Source organism: Chelonia mydas, chromosome 1 (genome assembly GCF_015237465.2).
Source record: "Chelonia mydas isolate rCheMyd1 chromosome 1, rCheMyd1.pri.v2, whole genome shotgun sequence".
NCBI lineage: Eukaryota > Metazoa > Chordata > Testudines > Cheloniidae > Chelonia > Chelonia mydas.
This window is the reverse complement of record NC_057849.1, coordinates 285,230,259-285,248,435: the sequence shown is the minus strand read 5'-3', so window position 1 is coordinate 285,248,435 and position 18,177 is coordinate 285,230,259. Positions and strand designations below refer to the sequence as shown.

General features: G+C 42.1%; 1 protein-coding gene across 13 annotated transcripts in view; it reads right to left on the bottom strand.

Moving 5' to 3' along the window:
- Positions 1–18,177, bottom strand: part of GRIP1 (glutamate receptor interacting protein 1) — a 546,608-nt gene that overhangs the window by 104,363 nt on the left and 424,068 nt on the right. For all 13 annotated transcript variants that reach the window (XM_043548244.1, XM_043548269.1, XM_043548251.1 and 10 more), the window contains exons 5-7: positions 16,645–16,728; positions 15,546–15,621; positions 14,025–14,170 (exon numbers count right to left, since the gene is read on the bottom strand). In XM_043548244.1, coding sequence (XP_043404179.1) covers positions 14,025–14,170; positions 15,546–15,621; positions 16,645–16,728 — 306 coding nt within the window. The remainder of the gene's footprint in view (positions 1–14,024; positions 14,171–15,545; positions 15,622–16,644; positions 16,729–18,177) is intronic.

Below are 18,177 nucleotides of genomic sequence, written 5' to 3'. Positions count from 1 at the left end.
AAGGCTTATAACTCAGTGGGTGGATTTTCACAGAGACAGCAAAAGGCACATTCTGACACATAGGCCATTCCCTTCTAAATTCAGAGTCCCTGCTCCAAAGCATGAGGTGCTAGAGCTTCTCAAAGAAAAGGTTGCTGGTTGGTTTTTTGTTTCTTTGTTTTTTGATATGGGTAGAGCACATATTTTTCTCTAACTTAATTCTTAGAAATTGGTTGAACCATTTTGGGTGAAATTTTCCCAAAAAATCAGCCTGAGGCAGACACTCAATATGGAAAATATCAGCCCAAATGTTTAAAGTTTGAAAAAGTTACAAGCAACTGAAAACAGGGGAAGTGTCAGGCAACCTTAATAATAGGCAGTGCTACCATCCTCACCTATAATAAAGAGAATGTATACATTATAATTAAGGCTGCAAGTTTGCCACGGAGGTCACAGATTTTGGCTTTGCAGTTGGCTTTTAATGTAAACAAGGCAGCTGACACCTGCCTACCATTCTCTGACAAACTAAAGAATGACAGAATACACTGTGTGAGACAAACCAGCAACATGAACACTTCTCTGTGATTTATAACATCAAAGGCAGATATTTGAAATCTGGTCTGTTACATGAAAACCTGAAACTTAAAAGAAATTCACAGTAGCTGCCAATGTATCAGTTTCTCAAGTATGCTTTAGGTAAGGGTTTGTGCAGTGTTCTAACTCCACATGAAAACGGGGGTGGACTATAAAAGTTGTCTCAAAGCTGGCAATTTGATACATCTACATCCTGTCCTCAAGTTAGTGCTAATGACCCACAAGAGAGAAATCCTGATTAAATTATAAGCACAGAACATTAAAGCACAATATTCTCCTTTCTTGACAAGAAACAAATGGAGTCTTTTAACATTATGTTATCTTTGCGGACACTATTCATACCACATATAGAGTGAGGTGGTTTTGGTTGTGTTTTTAAAGTGCACCACAATTAGGTCCTCAGCAATGCAGTCAGGGGGGCGTTCCCCCACCCCCCTAATATCCGTGCCAGACACAACCAGCAAAAGCGCTAGTGCTGATGCAGTTATACCAGCAAATATGTTCTGTTGATGGTATAGCTTATTTCTTTTGGGAACCAGTTTAACCTATACCAGCAAAAACCCCTCTTTTGCCAATATGGGCTGTCCCCACACTGGGTGGGTGGGGGGGGTTGTTGATATAGTTGTACCAGGATAACTATAATGGCAAACTCCTTCAAATGTAGACAAGACCATACTCTTTGTCCATTGGGGCCTCATCTAAAGGCCACTGAAGTCAACAGGCCATTGAAGTCTTCCTATTGACTTGCGTGGGCTTAGATCAGGCTCCAGTGAATTATAAGGTAACGTCAGGCAAGATAACAGATAGCTGACCTGACAATCAACCAGGCTTGTCTCATCTGAAACACGTCAAAGGTTGGAAAACAATATTGAAATATACCCAAAACATACCCTATGTACCCTATATATATCTATATCTATAGGTATACCCTGTATACCCAAGATATACCCTAATAATCCTTTGTCTTTAGTGATAAACAGGTCAGCCCCTGCTGCTTGTTTCATCCTGTGAATTTCCTCTTTTGTTGACTCCACAATCTCTGCTTTTCCCTATGGCTCAGTAAACAAATAGGTCTACATTGTGAGGTAGACAATACACAATGTGCACAGGACCGGACAGGGAGATAAACACTTTTTTTCCTGCCTAAAAGGAACATGTCTAGGGTGTGTCACCTCTTGGTGACCTGCCTTTACTCCAAGACCTTAAAAATGTAACTCTTTAAATATTATCAGAACATATATTTTGTAATGACTATGATAACCAGTGGGCTACTAGCTTTCAGTGGAGACCTCATGTGCCACTCTTTGGTGAACTATTATGCAGATGTCATAGAGTCATAGAATATCAGGGTTGGAAGGGACCTCAGAAGGTCATCTAGTCCAACCCCCTGCTCAAAGCAGGACCAATCCCCAATTTTTGCCCCAGATCTCTAAAATGGCCCCCTCAAGGACTGAACTCACAACCCTGGGTTTAGCAGGCCAATGCTCAAACCACTGAGCTATCCCTCCCCGCAGGAGAGCCCTGTAAAATCCTATGCACCTCCTATAGCTGCTTTCAGTTGGCACCAAGAGGTCCCTGGGTCACAGTGTGGAAAATCCTAAACTTATGATAGGTTCCTAAGATTTATATTAACTTACATGTGGGGTTGTTTTAGTTAAGTTTAATCTGAATTAAATACAGAACATAACTAATCATTGTTTGAATATTCTGTTTATGACATTGTTGAGTCAAGACCTTTGAAGTGCAATTCTAAAGTGTCACTGTACGAAAAGGCATTGTGCAGTTCTATATTAGTGTGTCTCCATGATTTCCAGATCCAATTTGTTCAGTTCACAAGTAAAAAGATGGGTTCCCCCGACCCAACTGTCACGCCTGCAAACTGAGCCTGGGATCGGAAAGTCAAGTCTGAGTGCTTTCCTTACTGAGAATATACAGTTTCCATAGGCCAAATTCTAAAACCTGTGAAACCTCACTGGGTCTGATTCCGATCTCACACAAGCTTTATTCCAGAACAGCTTCAACTGAGTTATTCCAGATTTAGGCAAAGTAATTAAAAACGTATTTAACTGTAAGCACCTGCTTAAATTCATCCCTGTTCAGTAAAGCACTTAAGCACCTGCTTAAATACTTTGCCTAATCTGGTATAATGTAAATCAGAATTTAGCCCATTGTCTCCAAGTCCAGACTCTCAGTTACACTTATTAATGATGTTCTAGGCTACGGCCTACAGGGCTCGCAGGCCACTCTCGCCTAGGCCAAACCCACCAGGCACAGCACAGCCTGTATACCCTGCTGATAAAAACTGCCAAGAGGACATACTTGTTCAATTCACGCTCCGCCCTTCCCTAACCCTTCCCCACAAACTGGTTTGGGAAGGTTCTAGTAAAATGAGCAATGTTCACCTTTCCACCAGCCATTGGGTGGAGTGATTGCTACTGTTATTGACACCACTGCTGTTCCTTCAGGGACAGGCCTCTTTCTCTCACCGCCTCAGTGAAAACAGCCCCAGCCCTTTCCAACATGCAGGAATTCTATTCCATCCTTAGTCCTTGGTCTCCTGGTTTGCTGCAGTGTCACTAAGCCAGCTCCAGTGGCTGACATTTTTTAATTGGATTTTTCTGATTATAGAGCTTCTCCTGCACTGAACTGTATGCCATGTTGAGACATTTCTTTAATCTTTGAGATGCTTAATTATCAGCCTGCCTTTGTGAAATCATGACATTTTTGCCCTGAATTTAAGCACTTCATCTGCCTTGCTCAATTCTTTTTTAGACTCTCATAAACTGAGAGGACTTATTATGCCAATTAGTTTGGTTTTATCCAACTCAGTAAGTAACAGATGAGCCATCCTAAAGAATGAACATTTGTTTAATCTCCACTGAGGTTTAGATGTGTGCATATGGTTGGGACTGCAGTCCTCTTTCCTGCTACTCTTCCCACCCCCATGCCCAGCATATCAGGATAGTCTTCATTCAAAGTGGCGAGACATCTGATTAATTCTTTCCCCACCTGTGGCACTACAATTATACTTCGTACAAGATATGGAAAGAGGACATTTTTCTCTAACCAGTAAGGCAAATTCCTTGTAGAAGACATTCTTCAGGCTGGAGGATTGCTCGCATATACCTGCTGGAAGCAGGCAGCAATTCCATGCCTATTCTAAAAGGCTTAAAAGTTAGCAGCTATAATGCTAACACCAACCAAACAGAATGCATGCTCTTCATTTTAGAGGTGGGTGGTTTCATTCAGGTTGGCGGATGTCTACCTAAGAGAAAATAAACAGTACAAATATATCCACACTCTCATATGGGACATCCACCAAATAGGAAGACTGCTGGGAAGTAGCAAGCAGTGGAAGGACAACAAAAAAAATGAGTTGAAATTAAAAACTTGAGATAACTACATACTCATCCATTTTATAGATCCCATCCAAAAACTGTGTTAAAATGGAGTTAAGATTGAGAGTGCATATCAGTCATTTAACGTGAAATATATTACCTGGATGCTGCTGTTAGCCCCAAATCAAGCACTATAAACCCAGGAAATTCAGAGTAAAGGTTAAACCAAAGAGAAATCCAAACATCCTAGGGTTTGGAAACGCACGGTTAGAGCACCCAAACAATTTTAACTTTGCCTTGTTGTAACACCATGCAACAACCTATTATTAGGATTAAAGCATTTCAGTCGTCGTGGTCCCAGATTAGATTCAACTACTTTATAGAGACACATTGGTGTTTTTTCCCCACTCATGGCATGACTACAAGGCACAGTTAAAGAGTTACAGATAGCTAAACAATGGATACCTCAGAGACTTGAGAGACCTGAGAGGCACAGGTTGGGCTAGGCTAGGCTTTTCTTCTAGTGCTTTGTACAAGCACTTTTCAAAGACAGACCCAGAACCCTGAATTCAATCTTTATATAAAGAGCAGAGGTTGAGTTTTAATTACCTTTAGTTACGCTGCCTCAGTGTGTGTAGCTGGCAGGTGAAACTAAGTTACACTTCTGCGGAATACTTGAGAGAAAGCAGCACAATAAAAATGGTAGGCTGGCAAAGCCACATTAGCACTGACGTAGCTCTTCAGAGGCGTAGGTGCTGATACCTCAGGGGCCAACTGGTTGTAGGGAGGATAGCAGGTGAGACACTGTGCTCAGAAAAGCTTTTCCCGGGAGTGAAATGAAAATTAAATGAAAATGAGAAGTTCTCCAAAACCGTTATTTCTTTTAGTAACGAGAGAGGTAGAGGGCAGCTGTTTCACACGGGTTGCTGCCTGCATCTCATTGAGGAATACAGAAACTTTAATTGGCACCCAAAAAGTCAGACCAGCTCCCTTCAGAGGACATGGGAGGACATACCAGCAGTCCTCCACAGAGATAGATGCTCTGCATGAAAAAATGCTACGTACTTTACACTGAATTTTCAAAAAATCAGACAACATTTAGATCAGCACTAGATAGTACGGGTTCTAACTTCCTAATGAATCTTTGAAAGCAGATGTCTTCATTTCTCTGTGTTCAACTTAACAGAAAGTATAGCACAGAACAACATTTTTCTATTATAAATGGCTCTCTAAACAGAATGAATCCCTCTTCTCTCTTATTATTTCAGATAATGAAACTTTATTTTTACTTATTCTGTAATAATAAAATTTCATTTCACCTTTACAGTTTTTCTCTCATACAGAACAATGTTCATGAAGTGGCATTTAATGAGCCTTTGGTTTCCAAAGTCCTAGAGAGAAATGTTAATTGGGCACGTTAGAATCATTTGTAAGCTATAAGATACCACTGAACTCTTTTTACTTCTCTTCAGGGACAATCGTGAAGTTTTGTAAAGAAAAAAAATGCCGTAAGTATAAAAGGTAAATATTCCTCCCTGTTTTTCAGTAATCTTCTACTCACAGACATGGATAACGAATTAGAACAACAAACAAAAGTAGATAACAAATGAGAAAGCCAAGTGAATTTAGCAGATCCAGTATAACACATGGAGTTTGTAACACCATCTATTACTAAGGTTGCCTGACGCTTCCCATTATAAGACCCTGTTTTCTGTTGTTTATAACTTTGCCAAACTAACTATTTGGGCTGAAATTTTCCATGCTAGATGTCTGCCTCAGGCTGTTATTTATTAATTATTACTTTTGAAAACTTCAGCTAAAATAATTCTGCCATTTCTGAGAAAGAGGCTAGGGGAAAAAAACATTGTTCTGCCCATTTTCAAAAGTTTTGTCAGCCTTTACATTGAAAATCTCTAGCACCCCCATGCCTTTGAGCAGAGACTTGAAATTTGGAAAGGAGTTGCCTTTGTGTCAGGGACATCTGTTTGGCCATCCTCAAGAAAACTGCCTGAATGTGGACAAGTTATAAGTCCTTGAAAAACTGCAATTTGCACATGCCCACTAGAGACTTCTTAGCGTCTAGCACAGGAGTCGGCAACCTATCAGAAGTGGTGTGCCGAGTCTTCATTTATTCACTCTAATTTAAGGTTTCGTGTGCCGGTAATACATTTTAACGTTTTTAGAAGGTCTCTCTCTATAAGTCTATATTATGTAACTAAACTATTGTTGTATGTAAAGTAAACAAGATTTTTAAAATGTTTAAGAAGCTTCATTTAAAATTAAGTTAAAATGCAGATCTTATCAGTTTAGTGCCGTGGTTCTTAACCTGGGGTGCACATACCCCCTGGGGGTGCGAGATATGAGAGATTTTTTTAGAAGGTAAATCATCGAAAACACAAGTTAAGCACAGGCACATAAGTACAACTACTTTGTTTCATCAAACCTCTGTATTTATTAACGTTATACATTTTTTAATGATTACTGTAATATACAAAGTTTTTAAGTTTTCAAGTTTTTAAGCTCACTGTAGTGTAATTTTTGATAAGTGCTGCAGAGCGCTGGGCCCAGGCCAGGAGCAGAGCCTTGGGCTGGCTGCCGGTACCCCAAGCTGGCAGGAGGGCTGAGCATGACTGGAGGCCCGGACCCAGCTAGCAGGGGGCCGGGCGGCTGGAACCCCAGACCAGCAGCGAAGTGAGCAGGGCCGGTAGCTGGTATCCCAGGCCGGCAGCAGACTGAGCAGGGCAGATGGCCGGGACCCCGGCTGGTAAGGGACTGGCGGCCGGAACCCCAGACTGTCAGCGGGCTGAGCTGGGTGGCGGACATAACCCCAGACTGGCAGCGGCTCACCCACTGCCGGTCTAGGGTTCAGCCGGCTCCTGCCAGCCAGGGTCCCAGACACCGGCCCCGTTCAGCCTGCTGCTGGCCAAGGGTTCCGTTCACTCAGGCCGGCAGTGGGCTGAGCGGGGCCAGTGGCTGGAACTCCAGACCATCAGTGGGCTGAGTGAGGCCAGCGGACAGAACCCCAGACTGGTGGCGGGCTGAGCGGCTCATCCCACCGCCGGTCTGAGGTTCCGTCCGCCAGCTCCTGCCAGCTGGGTCCTGGCCGCTGGCCCTGCTCAGCCTGCCGCTGGCCTGGGGTTCCATACACCCAGGCAGGCAGCGGGCTGAGCAGAGCCAGCAGCCGGGACCCCGACTGGCAGCAGTGTGTCAGTAAAAATCGGTATGCATGCCGCAGGTTGCTGACCCCTCGTCTAGCACCTAAATTCTCCAAAGATTCTGTCTGCACTGGGGATGCTCCATTCTGGTGCTGAGCAAGACTTTCCCTGCAACTGCACCTCTGGGCTGCTGTGAGCCATGCCAGATCCTGATCCTGGCACCTGAACTAGAAGCAGGGAACCTGTCTCCTGTGCTCTCAGGATATGCCTACAGGGATAAAATAAACCTGCAGCTGGCCCACGTCAGCTGTCTTGGTCTCATGGGGCTCATGGTCTAAGGCTGAAAACTTGCTGTGTAGATGTTTGAGCTCGGGCTGGAGCCTGAGCTCCGGGACTCTGTGGGGGGTGGAAGGTCCCAGAGCCCAGGCTCCAGCCCAAGCCCAAATGTCCACACCACAATCTTTAGCCCCACATCCTGAGTCCCACAAGCCCGAGTCAGCCAACCTCAGTCAGCCAAGGTCTTTTATCCCTGTGTAGACTTTCCCTCAATGACACCCCCCTCCCCGCCCTGTTGGGCTCAGGCAATAAGGAAGAAGCTGCCTGATTTGCATATGGAGGAGAGAAGAGCCAGACCTGCCAGTGGGAATAGAGGTGGGAGCAGATTTAAACAAGGATCCTTGGGGTGGAGGGAAGACTGGGATTGGAAGAGGGAAACCGGGACTGGTAGCTGGGGTGGGTATGAGACTGGGACTTGCACTGGAACCTGGGGTGAGGGGGACGGGGGGGAGACTGGGAGTTGAGGGGAGAGATAGCGGCTGGCTGGTCAAACAGACTGGGACAAGGAGCCGTGGGTTGGACACTGAGACTGGATGAGGAACCTGGGGAGGGAGACCGGGACAACAGGCAACCTTAGCAGTGGCATTTCCTAACTTTTATGTGCTTGACTTTGCAAACTTAATAGTGTTCTTTGAATGTAGGGGGACTTTTTTCAGTGTGTAATGATAACTAGGCAGATTAATATTTCAGCTCCTAAGGCTACTCTGACAATAACAGTAGTTTTCAGTATAAATTTGATACACATAGCGAGTCTGCCCCTGAAGGGACACATGAGAGATAATGTACTTTAAAGGATCAGCAAAAAGAATAGGAGTACTTGTGGCACCTTAGAGACTAACAAATTTATTAGAGCATAAGCTTTCATGGGCTAGAGACCACTTCATCGGATGCACAGAATGGAACGTATAGTAAGAAGATATATATACATACAGATAAGTTGGAAGTTGCCATACAAACTGTGAGAGGCTAATTAGTTAAGATGAGCTATTGTCAGCAGGAGAAAAAAACTTTTGTAGTGATAATCAAGATGGCCCACTTAGACAGTTGACAAGAAGGTGTGAGGATACTTAACTTAGGGAAATAGATTTAAAGGATCAGATAATTTGCATTTAGAGTACCATGGGATCCGGGCCTTTTCACAGTGTGGCTATTAGCAGTCTCTTTCAAATGCCAGATCCCTGTCCAGGCGTCATGCCAAAGTTTTTAATAGACTCAATCTTTGTTAACTTTAAGTTTTTAACAAAACAGGGGGGGCCAATGCAGAGTATAGGACCTGCACCGGGTCCTTGGCTCCCCCAGCTCACAGTGTCTTGCCAAATTCATAACCTTTGCAAGGGTCCTGGCTCCTCCCATTGCTGCAAAGATTTGCAGAGTCCCCAGCTCCTTTGGCTTCCCCTTAATCTGTAGAATTTGGGGGCTCTAAAAGTTCCTCAGGACTCTAGATCCTTTGCTTTATGATGCTCTGTGACGCTTAAGAGCAATCCCCAGGGTTCCTTTTTCTTCGTCACATCTTGCCCTGAACTCGTTTCTAAAAGTGTTCTTCAGGTTTTATAGATTATACAACATGCCTCTTCGACCATGCAGATGCTAGACAGTGCCCTTTCTGCCAGGTGGGTCCTTATAGGTAAGTCTTTATAAAGAATTATTAAATAACAAGGCAGATTTTTGTAAATGTATCCTTTTAAAATTGTGATTGTTCTTTAAGTATTCTATGCACCAAATCTTTTAGCTAAAGTGACCCAGTAGGTAAGATACTTGATAGAATATTTTAAAAAGTGTAATTGTAAAGCATTGATAACTTTAAAATATTATGAGTACTTGTCTTCAAACTTTCCAGAAAACAAGCACATTAGTACTTTCCCCTGTGTAAAGTATTTAAGGGAGTAAACATCATGTTCATCTCAGAACTTTGGGTGCAGCTTTGGCAAAGCAGCTGCTACTCAGTGGCTCTATAGTCAGAGTGATTTTTAAAGACGTAGAACTCAAAATCAGCTTGGCCAATTTCATTGTCATTTTGCAGGAAACAATTGTTGCTTCCCACTGTTCAATGAAACTATTGCTACAAACAAATAAGTACTGTAATTGCTAGACAAACAAGTCAAATATGCAAGTTAGAATCCTGTTCCTTTAGTTCTAGAAACAAGAATACAGGTCCCTACTACTTGAGCTAAGAGGAAGCCTCTATTACAGAGGCAGGTTATAGAAGGATCTTTATGTTCTCTCACAGCTGCAGCCCACCACCTAATGCTCATTCAGACACTATAATCTAACAAATGATAATATTTTTGCTTAATTACAACCTCTTTACTGCAAAGATTCCCTATGCAGGAATTGTCAAGGAGCTGTAACAAGGTAAACAGCTTGAAGGGGCAACAATAAGCTATATTTTAGTTAAGAGTTGCACAAAAATGTTAGATAGAGATCAAAATTCTAAATCACGGTACTATTTTTATGTCCTGAAATCTAAGCAGATTGATTTATTTTCTTCAAACTTTTCAGAAATGTTTTCATTAGCTTTCAGAGTAAATATAGTAATTATAATTATGTGATTCAGATGTTCTTGAAAAGCCTGAAGAGCATCTTCCCTATTCTGCTCAATATCAAAGAAATCTATTGATAAACTTTTATTCCTCCTCTTGGATGGGGACAGTGGGATTCTTAATTTGGAACTCGTGTCAATATCTTGTTTTGTGATTATAGTGGCACTTTTACAGGATTTCTCATCTGTGCCCAAAAAATCTCTGAAATCCAGCTTCTCCTTGAAGAAAACGTGAGCTCCAGATTTGTTTCCTTGGGAAAGCATAATTTAGTGCTCATCCACTATCTAAAATAAGCCATTATGAAACTCATTTGGCTAACTACAGTACAATATTTCTAGCTTGAACAATTTGAGGACTTAGTTCAATCTAACGCAGTAATTCTCCATGTAGAGATTGTTCTTCTACCCTATACCATGTCCTCTAGAAACAGATACATTCCAGTGCAGAACAACAAGATTCACTGGGGAAAAATGTCCCCTGTGTATTATCTCACAAAGCCAATTGACTTGGCTCATATGTTTTCCTCTTCCTGAAGAGATTTTTAAATCACTCATTGATAAGAAAGTGCAGTTAATCTCCCGTCAATGGCTTAATCTAAGGACTACCGTGAAAAATGAAAAAGCCATAAAGCCCATGCAGTTTATACTATCTCTGCAAGATACTAAATTTAGTGTGAGAGTTTCATACCCTACTCCTGAGCAGACACACATGGACTTGCAGCATTATTTATTTCTCATAAAATCAGAAATATCTGTGGTCTCCCCTAAATCTTATAAGCAACCATCTTGTTTTATCATCAAAACAGAATGAGATGGTTTTGGGAAAAGAAAGACACCTGGCAGATTGCCATCTCTACTCCTCCAGAACATTTCTATGCTCTGAATTCACTGTAAAGACAGTTTTCCTCCAGCTGTCACTGTAGCACACATTTTCCTATCGTTTTCAGAGATGAATCTATTATTTCTTATTCTTATTATTTCAAAGTCCTCTAGAAACTATATCCTAATGTCCTCCATGAATCAGTCTTTTAAACAAGACACATTTCCAAAGAAGAAGAAACATGCAGATAGTATCCCTTTCATGTTGGTAGGTTGACAAGCTTCTTTGCCCATCTCAGCAAGGCACGTAGGCATGTGAGTAACTTTAAGCACATGCATAGTCCCATAAAGTTCAATGCAGCTGAAGGGCCTTCAAGAAGAAAGTGACATGGTCTGATCAACAGGCAAGGAATGCTATTACCATTATTGGTATTACACTAGTGCTTAGAGCCCCAACTCAGATCAGGGCCCCATTGTGTTCGGCTACGTACAGACAAACAGGAAGAGGCAGTCCCTCCCTATGCTGTTTACAATCTAAACAGACCGGGGCCGGGGGGAGGGGGCAGGGAAGAGAGGCACAGATAGCATGTCTATACTGCATTGTAAACCCAGGTCAATGGGATTCGAGCTTGTGAACTTGGTGTTTCCAAGCCCATGCTTGAGCGTCCACACTGCACGGTAAACCTGGGCTTACAATGACTGGATCTGGGTCTCTCAGCCATGCTAACATATCCATACTGCACTATGCAGACCTTCTGACTCAGTCTCAGGCTTGGGCTGCATCCACACTGCCAAATGACAGGGAGACTCAGGCTCTGATCCACCTCCCCAGCAGGGTCCTAGGACTCACTTCAGACTGATCTGTGTGTGGATGGAAGAGGGGTTTGGACTCAAACCTGAGGAAGAGCCTGGGCTTAGTGTGCAGTGTACACACAGCTAAAGAGATGAAGTGACTTGCCAAAGATGGAAGTGTGATATAGTAGAACCTCAGAGTTACGAACACCTCAGGATTGGAGGTCGTTCGTAACTCTGAAATGTTCATAACTTTGAACAAAACATTATGCTTGTTCTTTCAAAAGTTTACAACTGAACATTGACTTAATATGGCTTTGAAACTTTACTATGCAGAAGAAAAATGCTGCTTTTAACCATCTTAATTTAAATGAAACAAGCACAGAAACAGTTTTCTTACCCTGTCAAATCTTTTTTTAAACTTTCCCTTTATTTTTTTAGTAGTTTACTTTTAACGCAGTACTGTTCTGTACAGTATTTGCTTTTGGGTCTCTGCTGCCTGACTGCATACTTCTGGTTCCAAATGAGGTGTGTGGTTGACTGGTCAGTTCATAACTCTGGTGTTTGTAACTCTGAGATTCTAGTGTACTGGCCGACAGTACAATGCCACCCTACTCTGACTGTGAAGTATGTGATGGTGGTGGTGGAGGAGAGGGTGCAGGAGAAGCCAAAGAGCCATCATTCTGTTCACCTCTTGGGGCTGTCAAGGCACTCTGCACAGCCAGTATGTGGTCAGGACTCATTGCCTTCTGAGCATCGCCAGCTGGAGATGCCTGGAGCCAGGAGAAAATTCGTTCTCAGGGCAGTCTTGTCCTCTACCAAGCCTGTGCAAATTTCAGAGAAAATACTCTCTGGATTTGAAGCTAGTCCTGTCCAGTACACAGAGGAGTGCGGAGAGGGCACATCCTCTGAAATGGGGACCCAGCTGGAGGCTTAGGTCTTGACCCAAAGCCCACTGAAATCAATGGGAGTCTTTCCATTGACTTCCATTAGCTCTGGATAAAGCCTACAGAGCATTCCCGAGTATTTTTAAATGATTATTTTTAGGTGGAGAACAAAATGAATCTGGTTTCAATTGTGATGCCAGATAGCACTGATTTATCCAGACAAGCACCAAAGGTGAAAGGGCAGATGCTTGGAAACACCTGACCTCTACTCCTCTATAGCCTCAACATCACCTACATTCATGTTTTCTCCAGAGAAGTTCTCCACCCAAATGGCTGAGCTACCATCTCCTTTCTGGCTGTGGGACCATTGTGGGTCTCCAGCAGAAACTATCCAAGGCCACCACTGCTTTGCTGATAGTGGAGGGAGCAGATGAATAAATGAGAGTATACGCTATGTGAAGAAAAAGTATTTCCAGAAGTAAGAGAGCTGTTCTAGGATAAGCACCTGTCTGAAGTTTTATTTCTAACTGTCAGTCTTTTCCAAAACCTGGGTATTTGAATCCATGCTACGTGGCAAAATTCAAATAGGTCACTTTCCTGCCAGGCAGGAATAGAACGAGGCAGCTGAGGAGGAATGGATGACGAAAGGCTCCCAAAGAGAGTGGAGATGCTTCAGTTCAACTGATTGTCTTTCCTGCCTACTGCTGCTGTTGATCCTGTACTTTGTGATGTGCACACCATGATTCAGAATATGTCTTAACGAGCCAGGGATGTAATGGCAGGGGGAGACATGGGCCAAGTTTACTCAAATTTCTCTGTACTATATAAAGGCAGAAAATCGATATATTAGTATTTCTACAGCGTCATGGGTGTGCACAGTGCCATACAAACATATGCTGATATAAAAAGGCAAGCTCCCCATCATCAAGAGCCTTCAATCTAAGTGACACAAATGAGGGTGATGGAACGTCTCTTCAAAAGCAGATGAAACATCTGTTCAAAACTCTGCTGTAAAAAAAAAAAAAAAAACTACTGTCTCTCACATTCTGGCCATGTTCAGCCCCTCGTCAAATATCTTCACTGGATTCCTGTTGCATCCTGTTTCAAAATTCAAGCTCATTTTGCATCTCACAGTTTATCTCCTTCCTACCTCCTTCTGCTCTCTCACACACCTTTGCACAACCGTTTCAGATATTGGTGGTTGCATGACTTTTGCCATTGTGTTGGCAGCTACACTGGCAAAATAAAATAAGGACTCCTGCTACAGCAAGTAAACCTCCCATTTGTGCAATCTGGATAGAAATGCTTACGCACTTTATCTACTTTGTACAAATGTAAGGTAGTCACTGAGAGAGTTCCTTTGCTAGGATCCACAGGGTGGTTTCACTGTACAAACTATGAAATATCAAGTCTCTAAATTACAATACTGCTCACCTCTCCATGAACCAAAAAATATTTATGAGAAGGTGCTGATGGGAATATCTGAGGTATAACAGGTCATAACCAATTTTGAAGTAGCTTATCAGGAATGGAAGTAGAATATCACAGATGGTTGCCAGAACTAAAGCTCAGAATTTCAACGTACCCATTACTGAGACATCATATTCTATCAGCAGAGTCGCTTCCTGTCCACACTGTTTCAGTATACTCATGGCTTCAGCATGTGACGTTCCAAGGAGTCGAATTCCATCAACACTCAGCAACCTGTCACCAGGTTTGATTGTGCCCTCTCTGAAGAGAAATTAAAGGAACAGTCCTTATTAATTTAATATCAGGTAGTTTGGAGATAATAGCCACTTATGCAAAGCAATTCACTCACGTCCCTTCTGACATCTATCCCATTTGACTTTACTCTTAACATTTACTTTGACAGTAAAAATGTTCAAGGGTCATTGTGAAAAGGAAATGGCTTTAATCAGAAAATCAGTGATGGGAAAAACTACCCATCACTAAATAATCAAGTCACAGTGGACTGCTATTAGGTATTGGTTTTTTACAATATATGCTCTCTCTCTCTCTCTCTCTCTCACACACACACACACACACATACACACGAAAAAGCAGATTGCTAACTATAAGGGATCACCTCCTGATTTTCATCCCTCAACCCATTTGGACAGTTCTCTTCTTCCCCACTTGCTATCTGAAAGAAAATTGGCTAGCAATGCCATCCACTCTCGTAGGCATATATCACAACATATCCTGAATTATAAGAGGAAATGAAAGTATTCCTATTCTTAACCCAGGTTTCAGAGAAAAGGGCAGGGAGGGTGAGAAACAGAAAAAAAAAGATGACGGATCTCTTGAACTTTTGTTATTTATTAATTTTAGCCAGAGACAAAATTTCTAAGCATAAGCCAGAGAACTCAGCATCCTTTAAAGAAACTGTGCGTTTAGTTCCTTTAGTGTTTTAAGGACACCAGTGCCATTTCTGAAAATGTAACTGACATATAGAATCACTCATCAAAATAGCTTTTTTCTCCTTTTTTTAAAGACATGGGATTTATATATATGTATATACAGAGAGAGAGAGAGAGAAAATATGCTAATAGGGCCACATCCTAAACTCCTTACTCAGGACTGATTGAGCGGGAGAGTGGGAGTTAAGCCTTGGAAAGGACTGAGCACGAACACAGGTCAGGATTGGCTCTAATATTTGCCCAGAAAAAAACCCCACACATCTAGATTATTTGTTTCTATAGTGCAAGAGAAATACATTTTGAAATACAGTGTGGAATTAAACTGTACATTAAGGTTGCACTATGCATCAAAAGGTTGTTTGAAAGCTGTGAAGAGCATGCGATAATCCCATCATAGCATTTTTTTAGGATTTCTAATTCATCTCTCTCTCTATATATATTTTAAGTGTGTGACAGGCAATTCTGAAACAAGCAGCTTAGTCTCTTAATTAAAATTCATGCTATGTTATCATGCGCCAACTTCCTACGGTTGCCTATTGTTATTACAATGAAATGCATAATTTTTTAATTTCAAAGGATTGGTTTTGAATGTGTCTATTGTACTCCACAGATGTCTGCCTTAACTTCTGCCCCAGACAATCTAACCTTTCTCTCTTTCTCTTGCTACAGAGGAAAATGAATTGTACCTGTCAGCAGGCCCTCCAGGTCTAACACATGTTATTACAACAGGACGAGATTTATTTCTGTCATCATGTGCTCCACCTAGAAAAGGGAATAAAACACCCTCGTACTTTTTTTTTTTAAATGAAAACTCATTTTCAAAATACAATTCCAAAGGTTTGCAGCATGCACACATACAGACTGGTTAGAAAAGCAAGAATGATTAAGCCACTAAAATACACCTACATGGCTGCATATATGGAGTAGTGCTATGCTAGTTTAGAATACAGGTGATTCCTACTCTACTGCTCCTTTAGAATTGGATTTGTTAAATGGGGATATTCATTTCTTAACCCCCCACCCCCAAATTCATTCCTTTTTTGTTCTCAGTATGCCCTCTTTACGCCGACATTAGCACTAGGTATCCTGAATACTTCGCTGCACCAGGGAGGGGAAAATCTGTACTTAGAAGAGCACAACAATGACCACTGGGAGACCCTACGCATTGAAAAAGACCCAGGACACTGCTTTCCCTGAGGTTAGCGTTCTGTTACAGGTTCCGTGGCCTGCAATGTACAGGAGGACAGACTAGGAGATCATGATGGCCCCTTCGGACATTGAAGTCTATGAGCTAATAAACTCCCACAATTTACCATAGGAGTATCATTGTCTAAAAGCTGCATAAAAATTTTCTGTTCTCTAATTCAGCGTGAAGACTCTCATTCTACTATAGAGACTGGGGATGTTTCTCAACTATAAATCAAATTTTAATAGCTAGCTTATACAAATAGTGTATAAGATATCTCCTTTAAGAGCCCTGATCCCATTGCAAATGGCAAACTTCCTCTTTACTTCACTGGGACCAGGATTTGGCCTTGTGCGACCCAAAGTCAGGTATGTTATTGGCATAGTGGATTCATTACTATTGCTCCATAAATAAAAATGTATACCAGTTCATAAACACAGTACATTAAGTACAGAAGAAATCATGCATTAATCACACAGGATTTACAAACCGTAGACAACAAATCTTGAAATATGATTGCATGGTATCATAAAAACTTATTGCTATTTTGCTTGTGCTCATCTAGAAATTCAGATTATTCATGTTTAGGGATAACTTACCTCGTATTACAAACCCAAAAGTGTTCCCTTCTTTATGTAAAGTAACTTCCACCGTTCTAAATATGACACCCGATCCTTGTACAGCTGAAAGATTTAAAAGAAAAGCTTTGTCTAATTATACTCATAGCTCTGTACTGCTTCCAAGCAAGCTCTTGCATTTCTGATCATACAGCTGGAAGAATTCAACTACAAAAGATAGTTTTTAAAAGCTGTAATTTAACTATTTTAACTTACTGAGAACACTGTAGATCAGATCTTTAGCTAGTATAAACTGGCATAGACCCACTGAGTTCAATGGAGAGCGATTCCAAGTGACAGCCACTGCGGGATCTGGCTCTCCGTGTTTGAAGGTCTACATTGCCCACTCCTTTTAGCAGTGTGTAGAGTACATATACTACACACCCGCCTAGCACAGGTATAAATAGCAGTGCAGATGGGGAGGTACTGCCTAGGCAAGCAGATAAGGACATGCCTGAACCCTGTAGGTATGCACCCTACTTGGTCAGGCAGTGCTTCTCAGCTGCTTCCACCCCCCAAACTCTCCCCGCCGCCCCCGCCCCATACACTGCTATGTTTTGCAGTGTAATGTCCTGCTGCCTCTCCACTGTTGGAGTCCTTCTCTATTGCAGGAAAAGGGTCCAGCAGTTCCTTGTGGCAGGAAAAGGCTCCAGCAGCAGGGAGCTAGCTGTCAGAGCCTTTCCCCACTGCAGTGAAAGACTCCAGCAGCAGGGAAAACCTTTGGCAGGGCAGAGGCAGTGGAAAGGCTCTGGCAGTTCCCCACTGATGAACCTGTCCTCACTTCCTCACCCCAGACAGAGCCTTTCACTGATGCGTGCATCTACACACCATAGCATGGACACAGCCTGCTTTTCACTACACTGTGTTGTTATACATGCCCTACTTGCCATGCCAGAGGTGTGCACTGAGGGACAAAGATATCAAGTCAATTGCTCGAGGTCAGTTAAAGAGTCAGTTGCTCAACCCAGAATCCAGGAACCTTTACTCTTGTTGCTCAAAAGGAATAGTCAAGATTTTTAGGATACAAATCTCACCAACATTAAGCTTATTTTTTTGACACTGCAAAATCAGTTGTTTCCAGAGGCCTGTTGAAATCAGTTGAAAGGGCTGGTGCATAAACCAAGATGGTTAGGGACAATAAGCCATTGTATGAAAGTCGAAGATGTTGTTAAGAAACAAAAAGCCATTTACATTTAATTGCTAACAGAAAAAACTTTGGAAGAACTGGGGAATTTACTGTTTCCAAAAAACGCAAAAATCAACAGGAGAAACATTTGCAAGTTTCTACCAGGGTCTTACAAACAAGGGAGCACACAAGGAATTAAAAAATTACTTAATAGCATTGTTCCATGTTGGACTTGCAATTAGCATTGCTGCAGTGTAAGTAGTTAAAAGGTCAGGATGCTGTAAATAAAGGCCATACTAAAGGTCTCTGTGGACAGAGGGGACAAAATTCTGGTGCATCCACGAAATACAGAGAGGGGTCCCTCACCTACATATTGGGTTCTGTGCAAA